Source organism: Phyllostomus discolor, chromosome 14 (assembly GCF_004126475.2).
Source record: "Phyllostomus discolor isolate MPI-MPIP mPhyDis1 chromosome 14, mPhyDis1.pri.v3, whole genome shotgun sequence".
In the NCBI taxonomy this organism is placed as follows: Eukaryota; Metazoa; Chordata; class Mammalia; order Chiroptera; family Phyllostomidae; genus Phyllostomus; species Phyllostomus discolor.
Window position 1 is genome coordinate 17,892,188 of NC_040916.2, and position 24,144 is coordinate 17,916,331.

At 60.5% G+C, this 24,144-nt stretch overlaps 1 protein-coding gene across 1 annotated transcript in view; it reads right to left on the minus strand.

The window, feature by feature from the left end:
* QSOX1 (quiescin sulfhydryl oxidase 1) overlaps positions 1-23,796 on the minus strand; it is a 35,273-nt gene extending 11,477 nt beyond the window's left edge. Inside the window, exons 1-7 of the mRNA XM_028530950.2 lie at positions 23,449-23,796; positions 15,551-15,651; positions 7,445-7,490; positions 6,781-6,883; positions 4,999-5,089; positions 2,504-2,649; positions 855-989 (exon numbers count right to left, since the gene is read on the minus strand). Coding sequence (XP_028386751.1) covers positions 855-989; positions 2,504-2,649; positions 4,999-5,089; positions 6,781-6,883; positions 7,445-7,490; positions 15,551-15,651; positions 23,449-23,713 — 887 coding nt within the window. The 5' untranslated portion in view covers positions 23,714-23,796. The remainder of the gene's footprint in view (positions 1-854; positions 990-2,503; positions 2,650-4,998; positions 5,090-6,780; positions 6,884-7,444; positions 7,491-15,550; positions 15,652-23,448) is intronic.
* Positions 23,797-24,144: the final 348 nt, after the last annotated feature.

Here is a 24,144-nt window from a genome sequence, read left to right on the forward strand (position 1 = left end):
CCATTCCAACCTCCTAAGTCTCTCTTTCCTTCTCTCCTGATTCACAGAAACTCTCTCCATTAGCACCTTCTACCCTTAGAGTCCCTCGGGCTAGGATGCAGATTCCTCCCAGAAGTCAGACAGCTTTCCTCCAGTCCTCCTGTGCAGCTCCGAGCTGCCCATCAGCCAACCCCACCTGGAATGCTGCTGGATGCCAGCACAAGAAAGAGGCTGATGGCCTTGACTCCCTCCCCCTAAAAAGCAGGAATTCCACCACCAGTGCAGAGCCTCAAAGCGGAGCCTCGGGGAGAAGAGTAGCTTTCTCGCACTTGCAGCTGAGCACAAGGGCACAGGCGACCTCAAAAAGCAGTGAGCTCCCCGGCACCAGAGACGTTCAAGTGCAGCGGGGTGCTTCCCTGGAAGGGATGCCGTGAGGGACTGTGTGGGCAGGGACCCTGCCCACTGCCCTGTGCGATCCCTATTCACGACGCCTAGCACGCAGTAGGCACTCAAAACTCTTTGCTGAAGAACCCACTGTGTGAGTGGGAAGCTGGCTTGGAGGCCACACACTGTCATTTAAGCCGATCCCACTTGTTTGCGGACACGGTTCAGCTTCGGGAACGTGGGCACTGGCAGGTGCTCGTTCCGTCACAGAAGGCACGAGGAGAGGCTGCCGCTCCCAAGTCCAGGGCTCTCCCGGGCACGGGCCGGCAGCTGGGGGCCCCCAAGGCCAAGGCCAGCCCTTGGAGGGTCAGGGCTCAGGATGGTGTGAGCTCGGCCCCCGACAAGGGACCGAGTGTGGTAGGAAGGGGGCATCTGTGAGCAGAGGGGAGGCCTGGGTAGGGAAGGGGAGAGGAAAATGAGAGCAGCCTTACCGGTCTGCGACTTTCCACGCGGTGGGAGCCACCGTATGAGCAGTGGTGGGCGCAACCGTGGTCTGGGCCTCCTCCCGGGTGGCCCCAGAAAACCTCTGCAGGTAAGCAGTGTAGAAGGACCTGGATTCCATAAGCCTGCGAGGGCAGAGGGCAGAGAGGACAGGCGGTGAGCGAGCGCCTATGGGGAGAGGCGGGCTCACCGGATGGACACGTGTATTAAGAAATGTCAGCACTTGGTCTGGCCGCATCCTCAGTGAGGTCACAGCCAGGTGCCCACGCCACACCTTAACCTTTCCTGTCACTGTTCACCCATGGGAAGCCTCCAGGGCCCCTGCCTGAGGCCAAACCCCCACCTGGAAAAGCCGCTCACCGGCCCTGGAGGGAGAGACAGAGCCCCTCCGGGGACAGCACTAGCCCTGCCCAGGGACAGGATGGCGACCCCCCACCTCCCACCCAACGCAGGTGCGAAGTGGCAGCTGTCCTCCTCACTCTGAGGTGCTGAGGTGCCGGAGGGACAGCGCTCCCCATGGAAGTCAGGGAGTTCAATGTGCAATTTTCACAAAACGGCAACAAAGAAACCACTCAAACTCTCAAATCCTTTTGATTTCCTTCTCTCTCCTGGCAGAAGGGGTGCTCTCGAGGGCGGGAGGCGTGTCCTGGTCAGGGCCCCAGGGAGGCAGGGACTCAAGGACTAGAGCCAGGGTGGCGGGGCCCCCGGGGGAGCTGTCCTGGCCCGGGGTTTACCGAGGAACAGATGGCTCGGAAGCAGCCTCGGCACGGACAATTCCCCGGCCACCAGCTCCCAGGGAGGGAACAGTGGCGCTTCTCCCCTCCAGGACCACATTCTTGGGACCTGTACAGGAAGTGAGGCCCCCTGTCCCCCACGGCCATCATTCTTCCCTCTCCCAGCAAAAGGCTCTGACAAGGTCTGGCCCGGGCTGGTGATGGGGCAGCCCTGCCCAGCCTCAGGGCACGGTGGCCCCAGTGGCCAGAGGAACAGCTCCCTGGGCACCTCTGGCCGGCCCTGCTCTCCGGGCCCTGAGCCGCAGCAGGGCCACCCGGGCATCAATCACCTGCCCAGGGAGGGCACTGAGGCACCATCTGGCGCCATTCATGGGCCACTCAGCAGCGGGAGCCTGACAGGGGGCTGCGGCTGGCCTGATTGTTTTCTCTTGGCATTTTGGAACCAGCTATTGTCTGGCTCCTAATGAACTTTTCTGCAATTAGAAGACCAACGGGAGGGAGGGTCAGGCAGATTTGCGTGAGTGCCCGGGCTGCAGCCTGCCAGTGAGTCTGTCTGAACAGACACGGACGGGGAACGGGGCCAGGGCTGCAGTGGGGATGGGGCCGGAGCACCGAGCTGGGCGTGCCAGGGGCCTGAGGCAGGACCCCTGGGCTGGGCCCCGAGGGCAGGGTCCCGGGCCGTCCCTGGCAGTACAGACATCGTCCCAAACCCCACCGGCCGACTGCTTGTCCTGCAGAGGGCGCTGCTCGCCAGCCCAAGGGCTCCTCAGAAGCTTCGCAGGAGAAAGGACCCGTTAGTGCCCCCACCCCCGCCCCGTGACACTGCAGCAGGCTCTCTGGGCAGGAAGAAAGGACACACACGGGGAGGGGGGAGACGGGGTGGGGCGGAGAGACCCCGCACTCACACAGGAACCCGGGAGACTGAACCGTTCCGAAACAGCAGGTAGCACGACGGGAAGTCAGTGACACCAAACTTGCTCACCACGTCGCCCTCCGTGCTCAGGACCCTGCGCACCGCGATGCCTTTGCGCTGGGACAGGTCCAGGGTCACCTGCAGAGACAGTCGGACGTCGGGGGCCGGCAGGGCCTCGTCCTTTCTCAACCTTTCCGGTAACCACAGACTGCTGTGACGAGTCCGAGCCGCCAGCCGCATCCACCCCGAGGGCTTGAGGGCCAGACTCGGCCCAACATGGAGCTGTGCGCGCCACACACCCCGACTCTCCCGGGGCAGTCCCAGCTGGTATCGTTTCCTTCCCCATGAAAGCAGTTTGCAGAAGGCATAATAAAATGCGGGTTCCTTTTACTCTTATAAGGTTTTCTATCTCTATCCCAAGTCACAAAAACATACCAAGTCAGCCACAATGCTTTTATTTTTAGAAAGAAATAGAAAGGGGATGCCCCGGCTGGTGTAGCTAGTGGACTGAGCGCAGGTCTGAGAACCAAAAAGTTGCCAGTTCGATTCCCAGTCAGGGCACATGCCTGGGATGCAGGCCAGGTCCCCAGTTGGGGATGTGTGAGACACAACCACACATTGATGTTTCTCTCCCCCTCTCCTTCCCTTCCCCTCTCTATAAAACTAAAAATAAATAAATTTTTTTAAAAAAGAATCAGGAAGGGGAAAAGGAAGACCAGCTAATGTTTATTGAGCACGTATTATGTGCTGTGTCTAGACTGCTTCACGTAACCCTCAGAGTAACACTGTGAAGCGGGAACTAGCAGCAGCCACAGGCCAAGCGAGGCGGTGCGGGTCGCAAGGGCTGCTGGGCTGGAACCTCCCCCAACTTGACCGCCTCACTTGCAGAATTCTAACAACAATACCAACCCAAATGGGTTAATTTTACAGAAGTGTTCATAACAATGACTAGCAAATAGTAGGTACATAAGTATTCGTTTAAAAAAATAAAACCACGGTCAATGAAGACACGGAGGCTTTGAGGTGAAATCGTGTCTCCAGGCCACGCGGCTAGCCCACGCCTGCGCAGGCTGCAGAGCCTGCGCCCTCGCCCACCGTGCCCCGCTGCCTCTCAAACTAGTCGTCGCCCTTGAGAACCTCCACATGGGCAGTCGGCAGGGGCACCCGTCCCTGGTTACTCAGGGGACTTGGGGGACAGTGGGGGAAGAGCTGATTCCAGTGAACAGTTATCCGTCACTTCTTCGTGGGCAGCCATGACCCCAGGCCTGCCCTGGGACCCTGGGACCGTGGGGCTCTCCTCGGCAAAGTCCCGCATCCCCTCCCCACCTGCCTGTGTTTCCCCTCTCAGGGCGCTGGGGCCTGGAGACGGCCCAGAGCTCTCAGCAGAGCTCGGTGAGTTTCAGGGGGAAGCTGCACAGGGCAACAGTGAGCGGTGTTTAATTTCGTCCCCACTCCCAGGTCGCTTCTGTCCCCTTGCACTGCCTTGGGACTCCTCCCACGCACCGGCCGGTGCCACCTGTGCATCTGGGAGGAGCCCACGCGTGGCCTGGAGCGGCCCACAAGCCAGCGGGGGAAGGGCCGGTGTCTGCATCAGGCCGGGGACTGGACGGTTACACAGCACCTGCTCCGAGCCAGCTATGCGCCCAGGCCCTGCGCCTACACAGCCTCACTTGGCCTCCCCGACGGCACGCTGCAGCTCGGTGACTGTCACAACCTCAAAGACAGGGACGCAAGGCTCAGAACAGTGGGGAACCCGACCAGGACACACGAGACGAGTGACGGAGTGGAGCCCCACGGCCGCCGGCTTCCGCCATCTGCCTCATCTCATGGTCGGGGACCCTCTTCCCTCATGTGGGGCTGAGCGACCTCTGATGTCACCTCCCTCCCAACCCTTCTTCACATCCACGGGGATGCGACATGGGCTCCAGGGGCGGACCAAGCTGGCTGGTTCGGAGCTCTGTTCTACCAAGTCACCGGCTGTGCAATCTTCAACATGTTACAGGACCATCTTTGATAACCGTGAAGACTGGCAACTACGTGGGCCAGCAATATAATCCAACGCCCAATAAAGAGCAGGTCTCGTCAAATTTGGTTCCAATGAAAGGGATAAAAATAGACACGGGACATGAAATGTACAGCCGAGTCAGTAACAATGCATTAACTTTGTACGGTGGCCGATGGTGACTAGGCTTATTGTGGTGGTTATTTTGAAATGTATACACATGTCAAATCATTATGTTGTACACCTGAAACTAATACAATATTGCATGTCAATTACACTTCAATTTTTAAAAAGAAAAAAAAAGTTTTAAACAGAAAAATCCAGCTCCTGCACTTCCCGTTTCTCCCAGCAGGGGTCAGGCCTGTGCTGGGCTCAGAAGTGCAGGGACAGATTCCAGGATTTCCCGCAACAGCCCCGCTCCTAACCTCACCGGGCTCTCTCCCAAGGGCTATCCAGGAGTTACAAGGACCTGGAGGGCGGCTCACCTCTCTGCCCAGGTAGGAGCCTTCCCTTTCAAAGATCAGGGCCAGGTGATCTTCGTCGTTTCTTGCAAAGAATCCATTAATCTCCTCCAGCCTGCAAGAGACAAGGCTGGCAGTCACCCCACTGCCAGTGGGAATGAAGCAACACGGCTGGCCACCCCAGCTGCCACAGTCCTGCAAGCACAGCCGCACAAATCCCTCTGCTCTAGGCTCCGGGGCGGTCACCCCCGCCTGCCTTCTAGTGGGAGGCAGCGAAACCCTCAGGCTCTGAGCACGGTGCCCCTGACCTAACCCTGGGTCTCCATCTCACCCACCCGCTTGATGTGCTCTGCCGTCCTGTCTCTTTAAGAGGGAGAAGTGAGTAGGAGGTGGCTTGGGGAGGAGGACAGGGAAGGGCCATTTGGAGACCACTTGTCTCTGTGTTCCGGGGAAGGCCCAGGCTTGGGGAATGTGGGCGGCGTTGGCTCCCTGCGAGACGGGTGGCAAGTGCCCGCCAGATGCCAGCCTTGCTCCGAAGCGAGTCGCTGCCACGTGGGAGGTCTGCCTTCTCCTGTCCTGGAGGAGGCATGAAAGGGGAACTGAAGCCTCAGAAAGTCCCGGGTACAGGAGCCTGTGGAAGCTATCTAATCCAACCTTCTTATTTTAAGATGAGGAAACTGAGGCCCAGAGCCCAGGTGGAAATTCAAAAGGTGGCAAATGTTAGTATGCCCCCAAATCGGAGAATTAAGGTACCCACTGTTTTTGTAACTCAAAGTTTCAACAGAAAATCACTGCGTAACACAAAAATGACTGGTCTCCTTACTCTACTTGACAGCAGAACATCATCACACGTGCTTCAAAGGGCGAGGTCGCGCTGGGGGACTGCATCTTCCTTACCCCCAACCTGAAGACCTAGCCTCCTCTGCTGGGCCCAGTGACGTGCAGGGATCGCCTCTACACAGAAGGCGCACCGTGGGGCCAGCGCCGGAGCCCAGCCCAGCGGCAGCACACACGGGTGTGCCTGAGAGGTGGGGGCCCAGGGCGCACCCCAGTCATGGGAGAAAAGAGGCATCTGCCCTGGCGCCCACCACCCTGGCGCCCACCGCTCTGGCACAGGCATCTGTGCTGCCGGCCCACCTGTTCCCTGCTGCTCACTTCTTCCCTTTCTCAGTGACCCTGTCTCTCACTTTCTCACACCCCTCCCGGTGCATTTTCAGCACCCCGTTTTCTTAGAAAGGAGGCAATCCCGGAAGCCTGGCTGGCTGGCGGATACGGGACACCAGCCACCGTGTCTGACCCTCTGCAGCACGGGACACAGTCACACCCTCCACCCCGGGACACAGCCTTTGCTCAGAAAACAATGGCCACCTTCACTCTTCAGAGATGCGGCTTTCCTCTCCCTGGTCCCGCACCCTTTCCTCTAAATGGTCTTTGACCTCCTCCACCCAACCCATGCCCCCTCTCCCACTGCCCTCTGGGTTAGATCACCTGAAATTCTACTGTATCCCCAACCGTTCCTGGGCACAGGTGTGAGAGGCAGCAGCAGGTCATGACCTAAGAGCCCCTGCCCCTTTTCCTTCCCACCTGGTGGGATAGGTCCTCGCACCTGCCAGTCAGCCCCAGGAAACCGGCTCCTGGACCAGACCTCCAGCAACAGGGAGCCCTCTGGCCCACGGAGACGTCTGCCCCAAAGGCAACAGGAAGAACCAGCCTGGGCCCCCTTCCCTGCTGTGCCCACCACCCTCTCGCCTCCAGGCCTGTGACCCTGGCCCACCACTGCACCCCGCCCGCCCCAGTCTGCAGTACCTGACAGGCTCCAGTGGGGGGCAGGCGGGGGGCCATGTGACACTGTGGGTCTCCAGCGCATCGATGAGCCTCTCCCGCAGCGTATTCACATCCGCACCAGCCACTGTAGACGAAGACGGACACGGGCAGGGGCGTGAGGACAGCAGCAGAAGGGATTCTGTCAGCTTCACTCACAGAAGCCACGGGCGCAGGGCTGCCAGCTCCGAGAGCAGCACAGCGCGGTCAGTCCTCCCCTGCACTCGCAGCCCTGAGCTACGCAGGGGGCCCCTCCCTGAGGGGGGAGGGGTAGGCAGGAAAGAGTCCCTGGGGCCTGGGCCCAGGAGGGCTCCCCCAGGGGCTCTCTGGTCTGCCCCTCCGGCTGCCAGCCCCTGACGCAAAGGGTGCGTCTGGGAACATAGCGACTCCCTCCACTCCCAGGACCCTGGATGGACCAACATGGAAAGGCTTCCCAGCCTCGCTCTGCTGAAGGCACCTTCCCACCTGGCCGAGAAGGGCAGCCGGGAAAGCACCGATCCGCTGGGGCGCGCATCCCTCCGCCGAGCATCCCTGCACCGAGCATCCCTCCGCCGCTGCCACTGCACTTCCACCCGGCAGAAGAAACCCAGGGGAAAGGGGGAGGCAGGGAGAGGAAGACGCCAGGATGCCCACAGGCCAGGACACCCACCTGACAGTGCCGTTCCCGGGCCAGTCTTGGAAAAGGCCTTGAAGAACTGAAAAAAACACAAAGGCAAGAGTCAGCGGCGCGTGCAGCGGAACGCAGGGCACGCTGCCACCTGGCGCTGCGTGTAGACCCAGCTGCTTCCTGCACGGGAGGGGGTGGTGTGCTCTGGGCGCAGAACTTGACTTTGGTGAGCCTTCCTTTTTCCACGTGGAGAATCAGAATGGGGGGCGGTTTGCTGGGCCTGGGGCTGGGCCCTGCCTCCTCTCCCCACTGCCCTCGCTTCCAGCCCCTAATCCCACAGCTCTAAGGACCTAGGGGGGCTGGAGGCAGCAGCTCAGACACCTGGCGGGAGATGGACCGTTTCTACAAAGCCCCAGAGCCAGCACGTAAGGATGGGAAAATATTTATTGTATGAATGAATGTGACGGGAAAATATGTATTGTGTGAATGAATGTGAAGACCACCGCTATTTTCCCTTGCAGACCCATCTGAAAAAGTAAAGTGAAGTCACTTCAAACACCCCCGCCCCCAGCCCCGGGGAAACGTCAGCCACCCTCGGAGGCCATCTGTCCTGGTTCTCATCTCGGGAAGGGGGCTCAGAGGCTGCTGCCTCTGTCCACTGAGAGCTCCCTGCCTGGCTCCACAGCTGTTCCCGCTCAGTCCTACTGACGGGCGGGCCTGAGCCTCCGCAGAAACAGGTCTTGTTACAGACGGACCAGTCTAACGCACAGCCTACCCCTTCTCCCATCCACATGGCCCTCCTGGCCCCGCCTGTCACTCCTCGGGCGAGAGGACGGACAGAACGGAGGACAAGCCCTCGGAATCTGGGCTTCTGCCCAAGTGGCGGGAGAGCTGCCAGAGCTCTGGCCTGTGCTCTCGCGGGCTCAGGAGGCCACAGGGCTGACGGGCAGCCACTTAACTGCCTGGCCAAGAGCCCACGGGCCGGAAAGAGGGCTCTTCCTGAGGTCTCTCACCTCGGGGCCACTGGGGCTACCTTTGGCCTCTGCCTCCCACAGCGTGGCCTTCCGGCCCCGTCCCACGCTGGTGGCAGTGTGCGGCCCCTGGGGTGCACCAGACCTGGGCTCGAAGCCCGGCTCTGCTGAAGCCCGGCTGTGCGCTGGGGGCAGCCACTAACCCTCTGAACCATCTCATCTTTAAAGCGAGGATGACGCCACCCGCCTGGAAGAGCTGCTGTGAGGGCCCGATGACGATGCATCTGAAGTGCTTAGCGTGGTGCCCGGGACACGCCATGTAAGGGGTCACCAGGTATTACCCATAGCATCGTCACCATCACCATCTTCGCGCCCTCCCCTTGCTCCTCTCTCTAGAACACTGGGAAACACAGGCCACCGGGCACCTGTTCGTTCAGCCCTTTGTGGGTGGAAAACTTGAACCCCGAGGAGGCCACCTGCCCCGTTGCTCACCCAAGGAACAGAGGTGCAGAGAGGCCAACCATCCCCCCACCCCCTGCACCCCCTCCTGCTCCCTGGGGCCTCACTGGGGCCCTGATGCTGCTCACCACTGTAGTCTGTTTTTGGAGCGATTAACACGAACTTTTACTCTGGGTGAAAGCCGTCCACTGATGCACGCCCCATACATTTACATGCTAATAACGGGGCTCTTTGCAGCAACTGAACACGGTTTGGAATTAACGAAATCATGTGTCAGCCTCTAATGCCTGTCAAAGCGATGACAAACGCCTCGGACGGTGACACAGATCACGCAGGAAACGAGCACTAAGGCATTTTTGCACTGACGTCGTTTCTCAGACACAAAATAAAAAATGTGGCTCTTTGCCGCTTGCTTCGCTCACGATCAACATCCCAGAGGATGATCCTTACAGAACAGAACAGTGACCCGCGGCGATGGCGCCCGTTTCTGCAGAGAGAATAGACCCCGGCGTGTCCCACAGCCGAGGAGCGGCCCCTGACACCACGCACCCTGACACGGGGCAGCTCTCCCGCGGCCACGGCGGCCGTGTTCAGTTACTGCAGAGCAACACGGCGACTCTTCCCCACCAGCCGGTGGGTCGCCCAGGCCCTTATTAAAAGAGGCTGGCACTGCATCCATCAAAAGGCAGCCTCCGTTATAATGCTGAGCACCTGAAGCTTACATACTGGTACATACCAATGTTATGTTAAAAAAAAAAAAAAAAGGCAGCCTCGGTTAGCGAGAATGGCCAAGGGCAATGTGGGCAGGGGGGCAATCCAGAGGCAGGCCCCACCTCCTTCGAGCTACCTCTGCTCCCACCCAGCCTTCCTAGCACCTTCCAGAACCACGTCCCCAGCCCAGCACTGGCTCCCATACCTCTTGCCCTTTAGGAACCTTTTCTTATCAATTCATCTCGTTCCTCTTTCCTTCTTCCGCTGTCTCCTTCCTGTGCCTACAAATAGATGCAAATCCTCCTGATTGAAGTTTGTTTGTTTGTTTTTCTTTTTTAAAGAAAGGTTATGAGGGCCCGGTAAGGGCCCTGGCTGCTGTGGTTCAGTAGACTGAGAGCCAGCCTGCGAACCAAAGGGTCGCCACCAGTTCCACTCCCAGTCGGGGCATGTGCCTGGGTTGCAGGCCAGGTCCCCAGTAGAAGGTGTGTGAGAGGCAACTACACATTAGTGCTTCTCTCTCTCTTTCTCCCTCCCTTCCCTGCTCTCTAAAAATAAATAAAACATAAAAAAAAAAAAAAGAATAAAAGGACAGTAAGGGAAGGAGAACAGGAACAGCGAGTGGCCCTTCTTCTCTCTCCAGCTCTCCCACGGCCCGGTCCCTGTGTGGCCGAACACCCCCGGCAGAGTCTGCGTCACTGCTTCGACCTCCCTTCTCTCCACGCCCACCACCAGCCTGCCTGCTGCAGCCCACGACCCCACCACTCCGCCGACGCCCTCTTCGGCCAATCCAATGGCCTCTGTGCTCTTGCTGCAGTGTCTGGTGTTACCTGCCTGCTTTCCCCCCTGGCCGAGGTGGCCCCTTTTTGTGTGTGTGCCTCATTTCCTGGCACCCCCCCTTCTTTGTCTTCATGTCACCATCCTCACCTGGTTTGCCTGACACTGACCGGGCCTTCCCCGCCACCTTGATGGCCTGCCCCTCGCCCTGGTCCCCGTCTCGCCCTTGACCCTGCCCCAGGCCCAGAGCCCTCACCGTCTCCTGCCCACAGTCTCTCCTATGGACACATGTCAGAGGAGAGACTCGTCTCTGTCAAAAGCCCAGGGAGGCACGGTCACCAATGAGGGGCTTTTGGATGAGTGGGTGGACAAATGAGCAAAGGCACAAACAGACCTACTGTGTGTCTCCCTTGCCAATGTGGTCTACTTTGTCTCGACGATTTGGCCTTGAGCCCTCTGCACAGGTGTCGGGGCCACACCCCCGTTTCCAGGCCTGAGTCACCCCGCCCCCAACCTGTTTCTCCAGCTGTGTTCTCAGCTCACCCAGGGATCGTCCTCCTCCGCCACCCAGGCCAGCGCTGCCCTCTCCCACAGCCCCCACCCAGTCCGTCGGATCTGACCTTCGTCCACCGCTTTAACAGTCCCCTGGGCCCGCCGCCTTGTCTAGCCCGGGGCCGGCCTCCACGCTCCGGCCTGCTGTAACCGCCCCGCCCGTCCTCACTGCACGCTCAGCCTTTTCATTCTGCAACCGTCTTCCTTGCTGCCACTCTGCTTACTTCTCTGCGGCATCATTCTGATCTGATCACGTCATTCCCCAAAACTCTTCCATGACTCCGCACTGCCAAGGAACAATGTCCAGCTCACCGCCCCCGGGGCCTCCCAGAATCTCACCCCAAGCTTACCTCCCGCCGCCCCCCACCCCTACACTTCCGCTACAACGGACTTCCACCTGAACTCCGCCGCCCCCCGCCCCTCCAAGCTACCACCTCCCTGACTGGGAGCTCGGGACCAGCTCGAGCCTGCTTGCCTCTGCCAGCCCTGCCGCCCCTGGCACGGTGTCCAGGACACGGAGGTGCTCAAAAGGCATCTGTTCGGTAAAACCGAGAATCTCTGCCCTTTGATCATCTGGGAAGCTCGCGTACAAATCACAACAGAATCTAGTCAGGGCACATTTTTGTGCTCCCATGAAGCCAGATGTGGGAGGCACGTGCCCTGCCCCAGGAGAACCGCCACGCCGCCTGGGAAACAGGCAGTTGGAACTCCGGCAGGGAGTCTGGTTTTCTCCAGGGCCAGCTGGCCCGGGTCCCTTTCCTTTCACTCACTTTACACAGGAGTGTCTGTCTGTCTTCCTCCAGCTCAGGGCCCCTGGAAGGCCGCTGCATCTCCCGGAGGCAAGAGACCAGCTACACTGGGCAGACCTTTGCCAGCCCAGCCAGGAGCCCTGCCTTCCAGGAGCCGAATGGGGCTTGATTAGGAAGCATGCTTCCTAGCGGTGACCATCGATGGCATGGAACCCAAGCTTTCAGAACAAGTTTTGAGAAAAAGGACTCAGTCTCCAATATCTTACGGTGAGCCCACGAGGACCTGCAAGTTGCACCATCCCTGCGTTGTGGCCAGGAGTGGAGGAGGCGGCTGGAAGAGGGCAGGTGACCTCAGGGGGGGGCCGTCTCCCTCTTCCAGAGAGGCTCAGGGGACATCTGCCTGGGTCCTCCCTGACATCTCACCCGCTAGCAAGGGCCACACAAAGTAACGGCCCAGGCCCTGTGTGTCCCGCCAGGTGTCCACACTCCCAGCCTTGAATGCAAGGACCTGCCACGGCGGGTCCCCCGGTCCCGGCAAGGCCTCAGCCTGCACTGCAGCCTCCGCTCCAGCCACACCAGCCGTCTCGCTCACCACACATTCTTCCCACCCAGGGCTGTCGCTCTCGCAGCCCGCCCCGCCTGCACTCCTCCTCTCTCCTAGCCAAACCCCATCCGTCCTTCAGCACCAGGCAGGCGCTCCCCTCCTGCACGCAATGCTCTCCGATGCTCGGGGAAGGAGCTCCGGGAGCTGGCAAAGCCCCAGCCGTCACTGCCTGCAGATCACTCCCTGCCTGTCAACTAGGTGGTGAGCTCTGGGTGTGCGTGCAGACACGACCTTTGTGCCCGGCCTCTCTCATGTTTCTGGCCGTGCTGTACACACCCGGCCTCTCCCACAATGGCCAGCACAGTGCTGTACGCCCAGCACACACTCCCCCAGCAGCTGCTGACGGGCGGACGAGCTCGAATCTAGCGCCCCGAGAGGAGCCACCACGAGCCCCCGGGGCAGTGGGACGAAGACAACTGTGCACTGAATGCCAAGTGACACCGCACCTTCTCCTGTAGGACCTCCTTTACACTTGGCAACAATCCCATTAGGTGGCTATCATCGTCCCACTTTCACTGACAGGGACACTGAGGCCCAGGGCTGGGACACTGTTAAGCGACTTCCTGAGCCACACACAGTAAGCAGTGGAGCCAGGGTTTGAACTCACATCCTTCTCTCCTCGGAACCTCGCAAAGGGGAGACTTTGGTGCTCCCCACCCCAATGCTGCTGGTCCCCGTAACCTTGGTCTCATCCAGGCCTTTGTCCACAGAGGGTCCTGGTCCACTACCCACTGAGGGGCACCCATGTGGCCTTCCCCCCCCCCCCCGGAGGTTCAGCCTCCAGGTCCCCCAGCACCACCCAGAACCTGCTGCTAGCCAGGCCCTCCCCTGCCCTTTTGTTTCCTGCCAGCTGGGTCCCCGCTCCAGCCTGCTGGGCCCTGACACGGCGCCCGCCCTGCAGGGCGGGGAGTTCGCCGAACAGGCTGGGCTGGTGGAGGCTCGCTGCCGGCTCACAGTGACAAAGGTCAGGAGGCAGAGGAAAGGGACAATAACAGGTCACTGGGGGTGGCCAGACTCTTGTACAGGCCTGTCCTCACCACACCAGCTACTCTCCCTCCCCTTATTCAGCATGTGTCCATGCCAGTCCCCAGGTGGCGGGAGGCAAGGCCACAGGGGTATCTTGGAGCTCTCTCAGCCCTGAAGGGCAGGAGTGAGGACAGGCGCCGGTCCCCAGGTGGCGGGAGGCAGGGCCACAGGGGCACCTCTGGCCAGGAGGCAGCTGTCAGGGGCCGGGATCTCTGCAGCCCAGAGTCCACTGGAGTTGTGTTTTCCAAACACGGGAAGCAATCTAATAGTCGGTTGTGAAGTCAGCGTGGTGAGTCACAGTATTTTTTAAAACTTAAATAGAACAGAAAGCCTCAGTGTGTATGGCACTAAATACAAATATTGTTTTACGGAACATCCATTTCAGTGATAACAGAGGCCAACTTCGGGATCGCACAGTAGGCCCACAAGAGGCCCACTGGCTGCGTGGCCCGCTTGCACCCGAACTAGAGCCCTGGGGACAGGGCATCGGGAGCTCTCCCGGCCGCAACCGACCTGCAGGCGCCTCGGGGGAGGCAGGGAGGTCACACCACCGTCCCTGGGCTCCTAAGAAATGGACGGACGGCTGTGCGCCTGGCCCAGGCAGGTGCTGCCGGGTGGAGGCAGGGGGAGGTCGCCTCCCACAGCCAGCCGGGCGGCTCAGGCAGTGATTACTCACTCGGGGCATCTGGGCTGCGTGCGCTGCGTGCGCTACGTGACCTGGGTAGGCCCGAGGAGCCTCTGGATGGTGACTCCTGGCCGCCTCCCGCACGTCCGCTGAGCCCTAGCTTCTCCGGGGCGGAGGGGGAAAGGCCCACCCGCCAGGCCCCCCAGAGTCCCACGGGGTGTCCTGACCTGGCCACAGGGCTGGGCAGTGGCTACGCCCCTGTATGGAGACCCCCCCAACTGTGTGGGTGTTGGGGGGGGGGGGGGACAGCCTGTGCACAGGGACTCCCTGCTGCCACCCTGGTCTTCCCACGGCTCCCACCCAGGGATTTGCACCCCGGCTCAGCAAAAGGGACAGCATGCCCCGTCCTCTCCCCGTGGAGTGACTTTAAATATTTCCAGGTACATATCTCTGGGCCACGGCCCTGCCAGGAAGGTCTTTTCACTTGAAAGGAATGATTTATAAACAATCTCTCTGCTGCCACCTCTAAATGACAGAGCCAGGGCTGTTGGCTCACCCTGCTGTTCCCAGAACCGGCCTGACCCTGACTCTGACCCTGACCCTGAGCGGTAACGGCAGCATAGGAGGGCGCTCGATCGACCGTGGAGACCTTGCACCCAGCAGGACCTCACAGGGCACGAGGAAGAGAAGGGTCATGAGCAGTGGGAGCCGGGGGCTGTTGGGGCCTGCGGCCTGGATGTCCAGGTGAATCCGTCTGGCGGCGTCCAGCTGAACCACGGCTCGGGTTCTGCTCGGAGCCCAGAGCCCCCAGCTCAGAGAGAGCTTGTTCCAGGGACACTGGTTGGCCTTGCAGCTTTCAAAGGCATTTCGTGACTATTATTAGTGACCTCAGAGGAGACTGCTTTTCTAGATGCCATGCTGGTGGGAGGAGGCTAATTATTTAGAGAGAGAGAGTCAGCAAGACAGAGGTTCGGGCCCGGGGCGAGGCCTGGCTGCCCCAGGCCTCCCGGGCCTCCCCTCGGAGAGCCCTGGACATTGTCCGGGTGTTAGGTGGGCGAGGCCTGTGCTGCCTGTGGCCCGAGCGGCGGTGAGGGTGACGGAGCCCTCATGTGCTGGGTGTGCCGCCAGCCTCCCGTGATGCCCGTGATGACGCGGTGGGGATCCCTGCTGCCTGAGGCATTCTGGCGTGGTGACCGCGGGGTGAGGCCATCCTGACGGGTCACCTCCGAGCTCTCTGGGTCCAAGACACTTGCTGGAGGAGGCTGAGGCTTGCCCATATCTCTGGGGTCCTTTTCTGGGGGACCATCGGGCCACCCGAGTCTAATCACGCCCTGGAGTCTGAGCCTGAGCCCTGGTTCTGTAGGGTGAGGTCAGACCTCCACAGCTAAGAGGCCGGAGGAGAGGGGCCGGGAGCTGTCACCCCAATGCACCCCCGCACAGCCCCCTTCCCTTACAAAGGGGAGAATCTGCCCGATGGAGTGAGCCTCTTTCTTTTCCGCCTCCCAACTCACGTCCCTTCCTGCCTGCAGGACAGGTGTCCCCTCGAGCGAAGGGGCAGTGTGCAAGGGGCTGGGCCTTAAACAGACCGGGAGCACCGGAGAAGCCCCCGGAGCTGGACGCACACTCAGCAGCTGGCAGTATGCACCCCCCCACCCACGCCCCCTCCCCCCCACGCACCCTCACGGTCGGGAAGCCCGGGATGTTGAAGTCTCGGCAGACCGCGCTGTTGGTCTCGTCGGCACAGTCCAGGGCGGCCAGGTGCAGCGCCGGCCTCCAGTCTGCAAGGACAGAAACACCAGGTGAGGGGGAGGGGCTGTGCCTCTGCCGCTCCACGCCCCCCCCCCCCCCGCCCATTGCAACACCCCATGCCCACCAGGCCCACCCCACCGCCCCCAGTGCTCTTATGGGAAAGGCCTCCCCTTCCTCAGAAAGGGGCCTCTGACACAGCCTGGTTATTCGTGTGCTTGGGACACAGTTCGACAGCACGAGCAATGCTGTCTTGCAATGGCACCTGCGTTCCCCCAACTGGGGGGGTGGGGGTGAAGAGATATGGGGGCTGAAGAGAGACGGCCCTCCCTCCAGGGAAGAGCCCTGACTTCTCCTCTGCCCCTGCTGCCTTCCGGAGAGGACCAGTGCCAGGAGGCCAGAGAGCACACCTCGGCAAGTCCGGCATCTCCCAGGGGACCCTCGGTGGAACTGGCACCCAGCCCGTCTCGGGGAGGCGGGACACAGGGTGCTGGGGCCCACTCCCCAGCCAGAGATGGAGGCGGGTGTCCCAGGAGGAAGGGGAAGGCACCAGGAACCCAGGAGCCCCGGGGAAAGAGCCCCAAGGCCAGAGCCTGGAAGGAGATCAGAGCTCCCAGCAGCGGCCCAGGCTGCAAGACCTCCCTAACTTACTGCCAGAGAGAATAATGGCCCTGTTCTGGGCCACAGCCCAGATCTGGGAAACAGAAAACAAGCACATCTACCAGCTCCGATTCAAGGTCAAGGTGGCCCTTAGACGCCCACCACGGCTCCAGCTGGAAGGCAAGATACACACACGTGAGGGCCCAGGGACGCTGAGGTGGCCAGGCCGTGTGCCGCAGAGCCCTGTGGGAGTCTGGACGCGGGGAGGCCGGCCCTGGGGACCGGCACGGGCCTGGCGGGGAGGGTAGAGACTGAGCAGGACCTTGACGGTCAAGCTGACAGGGAACTGTGCAAGCCACTTGCGAAGCGGGGCTGTGAGGGGCTCCTCTGGAGGCCAAAAGCTGGAGAGCAGGTGCTGCGGGCGGGCAGGCGGGTCCGGTGTGAGCCCTTGCCTGGAGGGGCCGGGGCTGCCTTCCCGGGCTCCCTGGAGCCCGAGGCTTCTCTGGCAGAGGAGTGGAGGAGGAGGCCTGCTGGTGGCAGCCATGCTCCCCGCGGGGCCCTGTCCCTCCCACCTGGAGTACAAGATGGGGTCAGGGGTCGAGGGGATTTACACAGCAGCCCACCCGGCACCCGTTAAGTACAGAATCCTAATGCCTGAGCAACATCCCTGAGAATCGTGGCTTTGCCAGGTCCTCTTCCCTCACCCGAACCTGTTCCTCAGGACGTCTGCAAAACCTGTTTCAGAAGGCGGCAGCGCCCCCGAGAACATGCCCAAGGATGCAGTGCTGCCCTCACTGCCACCAGATGGATGCAGGAGGAGGCAGGGCCCCTCCCGCGCAACTGGTCCTCCTTGGGGCGACACCAGGGAGGGCCTGGGACTGCAGCAGGCCTGAGGCGACACCCTCTCCCTCCTGGTCCCTCCTCCCCCCTCCTCCTTCCTCGCTGGATCCACTCTGGGCACTGAAGCTTCTGGAATCCTGGCGGGAGGGAGGGAGAGGGGGTGGAGGAGGGGGAAAGAGGCGCAGGCAGAGGATGGAAGTGTTTAGCAGAGACAGTGGGCCCCGTCCCATTATGCCATCTCCCCAACCCCCATCTCGCTCTTTTGGGGGAGCTCTCTCGGCTCCCCCGCTCACGAGGGCAGTTTGGGTTTGTCCAGGCAGCTGCAAGCTGGCGTGCGCCCTCCGGCTCTCAAGCACTCGGGCAGGGCAGCCTGCACAGAGGGCAGCCGTGCTCGGGACACCATCCCTCCGGCCCCCCTTTGCCCCCCACGCTCTGGGCCTTTATCCGTAGCTCCCCCTGCCCAGGTCAGTTCCTTCTGTTCTGCATCTGAAGCTCTGGCCACCTGGTTTGGGGAGACCCACAGCAGAGGCCCGGCGGTGCTCCAAAAAGCCGGTAAGTGGATCAGACCAAAGGGCAGAGGAGAGGCGATTCCATGTCCCTATCCTTCCACCAGCGAGGGCCGGGGAGGGCGGCCAAGGACCGTGGGCCTTAACTGCTCCGCTCCTCCCCAAGAACGGAAGTCACCATCCCTTGGGCCGAAACAGCCAGTGCCCACTGACCACTGGGGCATGCAGACTCTGAAGACATGGGGGGGGGGGGGGGGGGAACAAGCTGGCCTTCAGAGAGCACCCAGAGGACACAACAGGTGACCCCACGCCACCACCCCCACTGCAGGTGGCCGTCATTTCCCTGCTTTACGAACAAGGACAGGACTGAGAGGCCTCCGAGCTGTCCCTCCCGGGGTTGCCCTGCCAGGGTCCGGACACCACCTCCGTACTTTTGCTGTTTGCTCCATCACAGCCTCCCAGGGGAGAGAGGATGGCAGAAACAGCTCTGTCTTCCGGTTCCACACCATTCTCTCTAACTGACATGGTCACCGCCACAGACTCAGCCCTGACTCTGCTGAGGAGGATGTTATATCAGGGGTCCCCAACCCCTGGTACCCGTCCAGGCCCACGGCCTGTTAGGAACCGGGCCGCACAGCAGGAGGTGAGTGGTGGGAGAGCCGGGGAAGCCTCATCTGCATTTCCAGCCGCTCCCCCTCACTCGCATCACCCCCTGGGCTCCCCCTCCTCCCTCCCCCTCACTCGCATCACCCCCTGGGCTCCCCCTCCTCTCAGATGGGCAGCGGCATTAGATTCCCATGGGGGCGCGAACCCTACTGTGAACTGCGTGAACTGCGCGAGCGAGGGGCGGAGGCTGCGCGGTCCTCACGAGACTCTAACGCTGGACAGTGAGGGGGAGCTGCGGTGGTGAACACAGATCATCGTTAGCAGAGAGGAGGGACTGCACAGAGACCGTAATAAATCAGTTGCTCGCAGACTCATATCAAAGCCCTATCAGTGAGTGGCGAGTGGCAAGTGTCAACTAAGCTGCATCTGGTGGCAAACTATAAAGCCACCCCACCCCACCCCAGTCCATGGAAAAATTGTGCCCCATGAAACTGGTTCCTGGGGCCAGAACGGTTGGGGACTGCTGTATTATATGGCCGGAGAGTTTACCATTCGCCTTAGTGATGTAGTTTATCGCGTGTGACTACCCCACAAGGAAAGCAAGGTGCTTATCATGAGACCGGCTTTCCTCGACTATAAAACAGAGATTAGAATTCCGTGTCCAAGGCACACAAGCAATCGATGGTGAATCTGGCATCTGAAACAGCCAATGGTCGGTGAGTGTGCGATCTGAACCCAGAGTGGGAGCCCTCTGCTGGTCTCCAGAGGGCGCAGGGCAGAGCAGGGAGCTGCTACGCTGGCTCCCCTACCAGGAGACGCAGGGAGCGTGGGGTGCTGGTGGTACGGAGAGATGGTGCGTGGCAGTTCCCAGCCCCTTGCTCCTGGGCAGTCTTTGCCTCCTTCTCTTTAACCCTGATTCCCTGTACCTCCAAGAAATGGAACCAGGGCCTCTTCTCACCTGCCCCAGGCCCAGGGGGAGGGGGAGGGAGAGGCTGGGGCCCCTCAGGCGCTGGGAGATCCTGGCTGAGGAATGCTTCTCAAGAGTATCAATGTCAATACCTTAATGAGCCATAATGACATGAAGATCTGGTCTGCACGAGTCACCGTGGGCCTGACTGTTCATCACTCCACTAACAGCACAGGGCTAGAGAGGACCTCACCTGGGCGAGCACAGGGAAATCAGAGGAGGACAGAGACCTTTTCACCTGTCAGGTGACTTAAAGACCACAGCCTGCGGGCCTAACACCACAGGGTCAGCAGCAGTGTCGGTCCAGCCCTGCTCTTGCGGAGGAAAAGAATTTCCTGGTGCGGCTGCTGCCCTGGCAACGTAATTTCTCTGCTAACAACGGAGGAAAGGAGCAGATGGAGACAGGGCGGGTGGAGGGGAGGGGAGCACGTCCAGGGCAGCTGCAGACTCTGGGGTGGTGGCTGAGGGGACACCCCGTGGTGAGGGGCTGATGGGCTACTTCTGAAGTCAGGGGGAGCCTCCCCGCCCCCACGCACAAGTCCAGGAAGGGGCACCGGACCCAGAGTCTCGGACCCGCTCGTAGCTCTAACTGACTGTCGTCTACGGGCTCCACGTGTCTCCTCTCGGGCCTCCGTTTCCTCGTGGGTCAAAGGAGGGCCAGGGTGCATGTCCTCCCCTGTCCCTCCCATCTCTGACAACCGCTGGAGATGCTGATGGCAAACACCTGGCCAGAAAAACAGCCTCGAGGCCTGTGGCTATTGCGCAAGGCTGGGTCTCTGTGGGGGCCGAGGCCGGACCCACCGAGGGCAGTCAGGTGGGCTGGTCACAACTAGAGCCCCACCAGAGTCTCTGGGAACTGCCCTGACACGAGAGTTGGCCAGTACTATGAGGTCACCACCCCATCCCTCCTTGCTTGTTGCAGGCTTATGGCCACTGAGGTCACGGATGAACAAAATACCTTCCCTACCCCTCACGCCTGGCTGACACCCCAGGCCTGAGTCAGGAGGAGCCACAGTGCCAGCGGAAGGCTCGGTCACTCGCATTCACACGAGCGCTGGGAGGCGCGTGCCCCTGGCTTGCGTGTGCGTGAGCGTTTGGTGGGCCCCTACCGCCCGCAGGCCCCTGTGCTAGGCTCCGCAGGGGTACCAGCAGGAGGCGTGGTGGCCTACGCCCTGGGACAGAAAGGGAGGCAAACCAACACTGCTGGTGCCACGCCAGCGCCCGTGCCTTACCCATGCCCTCTCCACGGCTCTGCGCAGGCCACATCCCACCTGGCGCCCCCTTCCTCCTGCACCCACCTCCCACTGCCCAGGCTCTGCAAAGTCAGGGAGAGCTGGGTCCAAGGCCCTCCTCTAGCATCCGTGTGACCGTGGGCAAGTCACTTCTTTGGAAAAAAAGGAGAGTGTCTATTGCTCAGATATTTTCTCATACAGGTTATATAGAACACTGACCTAGAAATAGAAAGGCCTTAGCAAAGTGCCAGGCACTGGGTGAGTGTGCCAGGCACTGGGTGAGTGTGCCAGGCACTGGGTGAGTGTGCAGTACAAAACTGCTGGACAGGAGGCTTTCGGCGACCAGAGAGCCGCCTGCGACTTTCCCCTTCCCTGAATTCCTGCCATGAGAAGTAACCGAGCCGCTCTTTGGCCCTTTGCAAACACAGCCTCTTCCTGGTGCCAATCTTCCTGCCTTGTGTCTCTCATTCCCCAGCTACAATGCAAACCACGCTGTGCCCACAGAGGTCACTCAATAAATATTTGCTGATTGATTAGCCAGCGAAGAGTAATCGAGGTCGAAGGTGAACACAATTTCCCAAACACCCGGTGAGGCAAGTAAGAGATGCTCTGGACGAGCAAGAGGTGAGCCAGGTCCCTAGAAACAACTGTTCTGCCCCCATGGCAACCGCTGCCCCAGAGAGCCTACGCCACAGCTCCCTGAAGAAATGAGCCCTAGCCAGTCCGATTAAATGCCTGAGGCCAGCTGGGCAGGGTTGCAGAATTCCTCCCCCACTCCCCCCGAGGGCCTTCCACAGTCTCCTACCTGAGATCCGCATACCATCGGCCCGGGGCAGGGGCCACACTCCCGTGGCCCAGGGCGGCGTGAGAGCAGCCCTTGGCTGGCCCACAACCAAACTTTCTCAAACAACTTCAGAACAAAGGTGACAGGCGAGCAACCTGGCTTCTCCACAGGGCCTCACCGGGAAACACGCCCTTGAATGGGCGTGGGGCGTGCTTCACCACTGCAGGGTCGGCCAGTGCCCTCCCTGACATGAGCTTGCTCGGAAGGCTGACGCCCCCACCACTCACGGGAGACCCCCACTCTCCACCTAAATCCCTCCCCACCCTCAGACTGGTCCACCCCCGCAGACTTTGATGCTCCCATTTTCCTTTCTGAGGTTACGTTCTGCTTTTACCTTTTTTTTTTTTTTTTTTGGAACTATCACTCCACGCACTGGGGAAAAGACACCTTGTGGAAGTGGCAACCCTCATCCAGAAGTAGGCCGGGTCAGTATCGGGCTGTGCAACTCGTCGGAAAACTCTGGGTTGCAAGAGGTCAAGCAAACACATGAGTCAGCTGGAAGCTAAACACTCTGAAGATACAATAATCTTCTCAGTTGAGTCCATCGACGGCCATTAAAGACCTCTTATAGACTCAAAGCAGAAACCGTCTCAGGTTTTATATGATGTTCAGGCCCATGATGTCCCCTAAACACCCGATGTCCTCTCAGGGGTTCCAAGTCCACGTTCACCAGTCTCCCCCCGCCTGCCCTGACGGGTGTGCTGACATCACTGAAGCAGCGTGAAGAGCTGCTGAGAAATGGCCCATTCGGGTGATGGGACCAGAGAGGCATGCAGACAAGTGTTTACAAGTAAATTGGACGTAAAATGGTTTATTGGTTTTGTTTAGAAATAATGCCCCGGGACCACATGGCTACTTTAGAAACCCCGGAAAAGCTCCTCAAGGGAAGAGGTAGCCTGAGTTTGCAAACTGACACCTACAAATGATCTCTACAACCACATACAGTTGACTTTATTAAAGAAATACCAACAGCACAGCAAGGGCCACAGGTTCCAGTTCTCCTCTCCCCAAGAAAGAGGCCCATTTCCTAAGAGGCCCACAGTCCACTTTCAGGAACCACTTCAGATAAGGACCCCTGCGAGGCCCCAGCACCACAATCAGGTGGGTGGTCCCACCAGGAAGCGGTCCCATTCAGAGGCAGCAAATCACTCCGACCAAGCCACTCCTGCCCCCCAAACACCCACCATCTGGGCCAGGCAGATTCACAGGGGTCTTCAAATTGTGGAAAGGAAACTCTTTGACAACACATGCCAAGCAAGCACTTACTCAGGTGTCTGACATATACAGTAAGCACTCTGTAAATACTGACTCCTATTATCACCATACTTCCTCAGCTCGAAGTCTTAAGTTTTCAAAACTTCTAACATTTGTGTAGTAGGGTACACAGTACTACATGTAGGGGTCTCCGTATCCTTCTATCCCCCAAGCTGTTAGTAAAACAATGGTGCATCTCACACTTGATGAGGCTTAGAATCAGTGCAATATGGTTACAGCGGTCAGACCTGTGACGGGGAACCTGGAGCAAGGGGCAGGCGCACACCAAGGGGCTGCCTCCAGTCAGGCCGCTGGGTTCCCCAGGTTCAAACAGGGGTCCGAGAGGGCACCTGGGCCAGGGGAAGAGAGGAGGATGTGGCCCAGAAGCCAAGGAGCTGGAGGCAGCAGGTCCCAGAGGCCTGGAACCGAGACAGAAAAACTCTGCCTCAAAGGTGACGCTGAGAAAGGACATCTGCGTACCAGCTGGGTCAACTGGCCACGGGCTCGGGGAACGGTGGGGTGGGGGCAGAGTGAATGTCCGTTCCTGTTCTCCCCAGCACTGATCCCATGCAGCTGGGCAACCTGATAGGCAGGCCATACGGGTCCCTGAGCAAGAGGAAGGAGAGAGCCATACGGCTGGACTTAGAGGAAGCCCTAAGGTGTCAGCCGAGATGGAACAAAGGAGAGCCCGTCGCAGGGATGAGGGCAGTAAGGCGGCAGAGGCCCGGAAGGGAAAGCACAGCGGGTCTGGGGGCCCAGGCCGCGAGGAGGGGAGAGAAGCTCGGGCCAAGGGCCTGCGGAAAAGGCAGAGAGAGGAGGGAGCAAAAATGGAGTTGAAGGATGTGAAACTGGGGGAAGTGGGAGGGGCAGAGGCGGAGGTAAGCGGAGGTTAGGGGCCCTCCGCGGGGCAGGTGGGTGGGGAGGGTGGGCCCAGATGGGGCGAGGGGTGCGGGCCTTCCCTCCTGCCCCAGGCTTCTCACCTTTGACATCGTTGGCCAGAGCCTTCCACGTTGGGGCAAAGGCGATGCAGTGGCCGCACCAAGAGGCGAAAAACTCCACGGCCCAAGCGCTGCGGGAGTCCAGCACCGTGCGGCGCACCGTGTCCGCCTGCAGCAGTGTCAGCGGGTCGGAGGGCGAGTAGAGCGCCGAGCGCGGGGCCGCGTCAGCGCCGGGCACCGCCAGCAGCAGCAGCAGCAGAAGCCACAGCGACGGCGGCGGCCCTGAGCAGTGGCTGCACCACCCCATCCTCCGCGGCTGCGCCCACCACCGCGCACAAGTTTCGGGTGAGTTGGTATGGGGAGGCGCCGCCGCGCCTCCAGCCTCCGTCCGGTAGGAGGAGCCACGTGACTCCGCCCACACGGCCCCGCCCCGCTCCCTCTCCGGCCAGTGGGCTGGCGAGCGGGCGGGGCGGGACCTGCGCGCCGAAGCCCAGGCTGGGCCGCGAGCGCCCCCTTCGTGGTCGACCGAAACCTCCGAGCCGCGTCCGCGCCTCTGTATCCGTGAGCGCAACCCAGGTCCTGGAGCCCCCACCATCAGATGCAACGAGTGGGGCGTCCGCGGGGCAGAGACCGGATCAGCTTTCCCCTAGCTGCTGGGGACTTGGGGAGGTCGTTTGGCTTCTCACGGGCCGCGTATCCAACCGAAAATGAGTTGGAATAAGCCATGAGACATTGTAA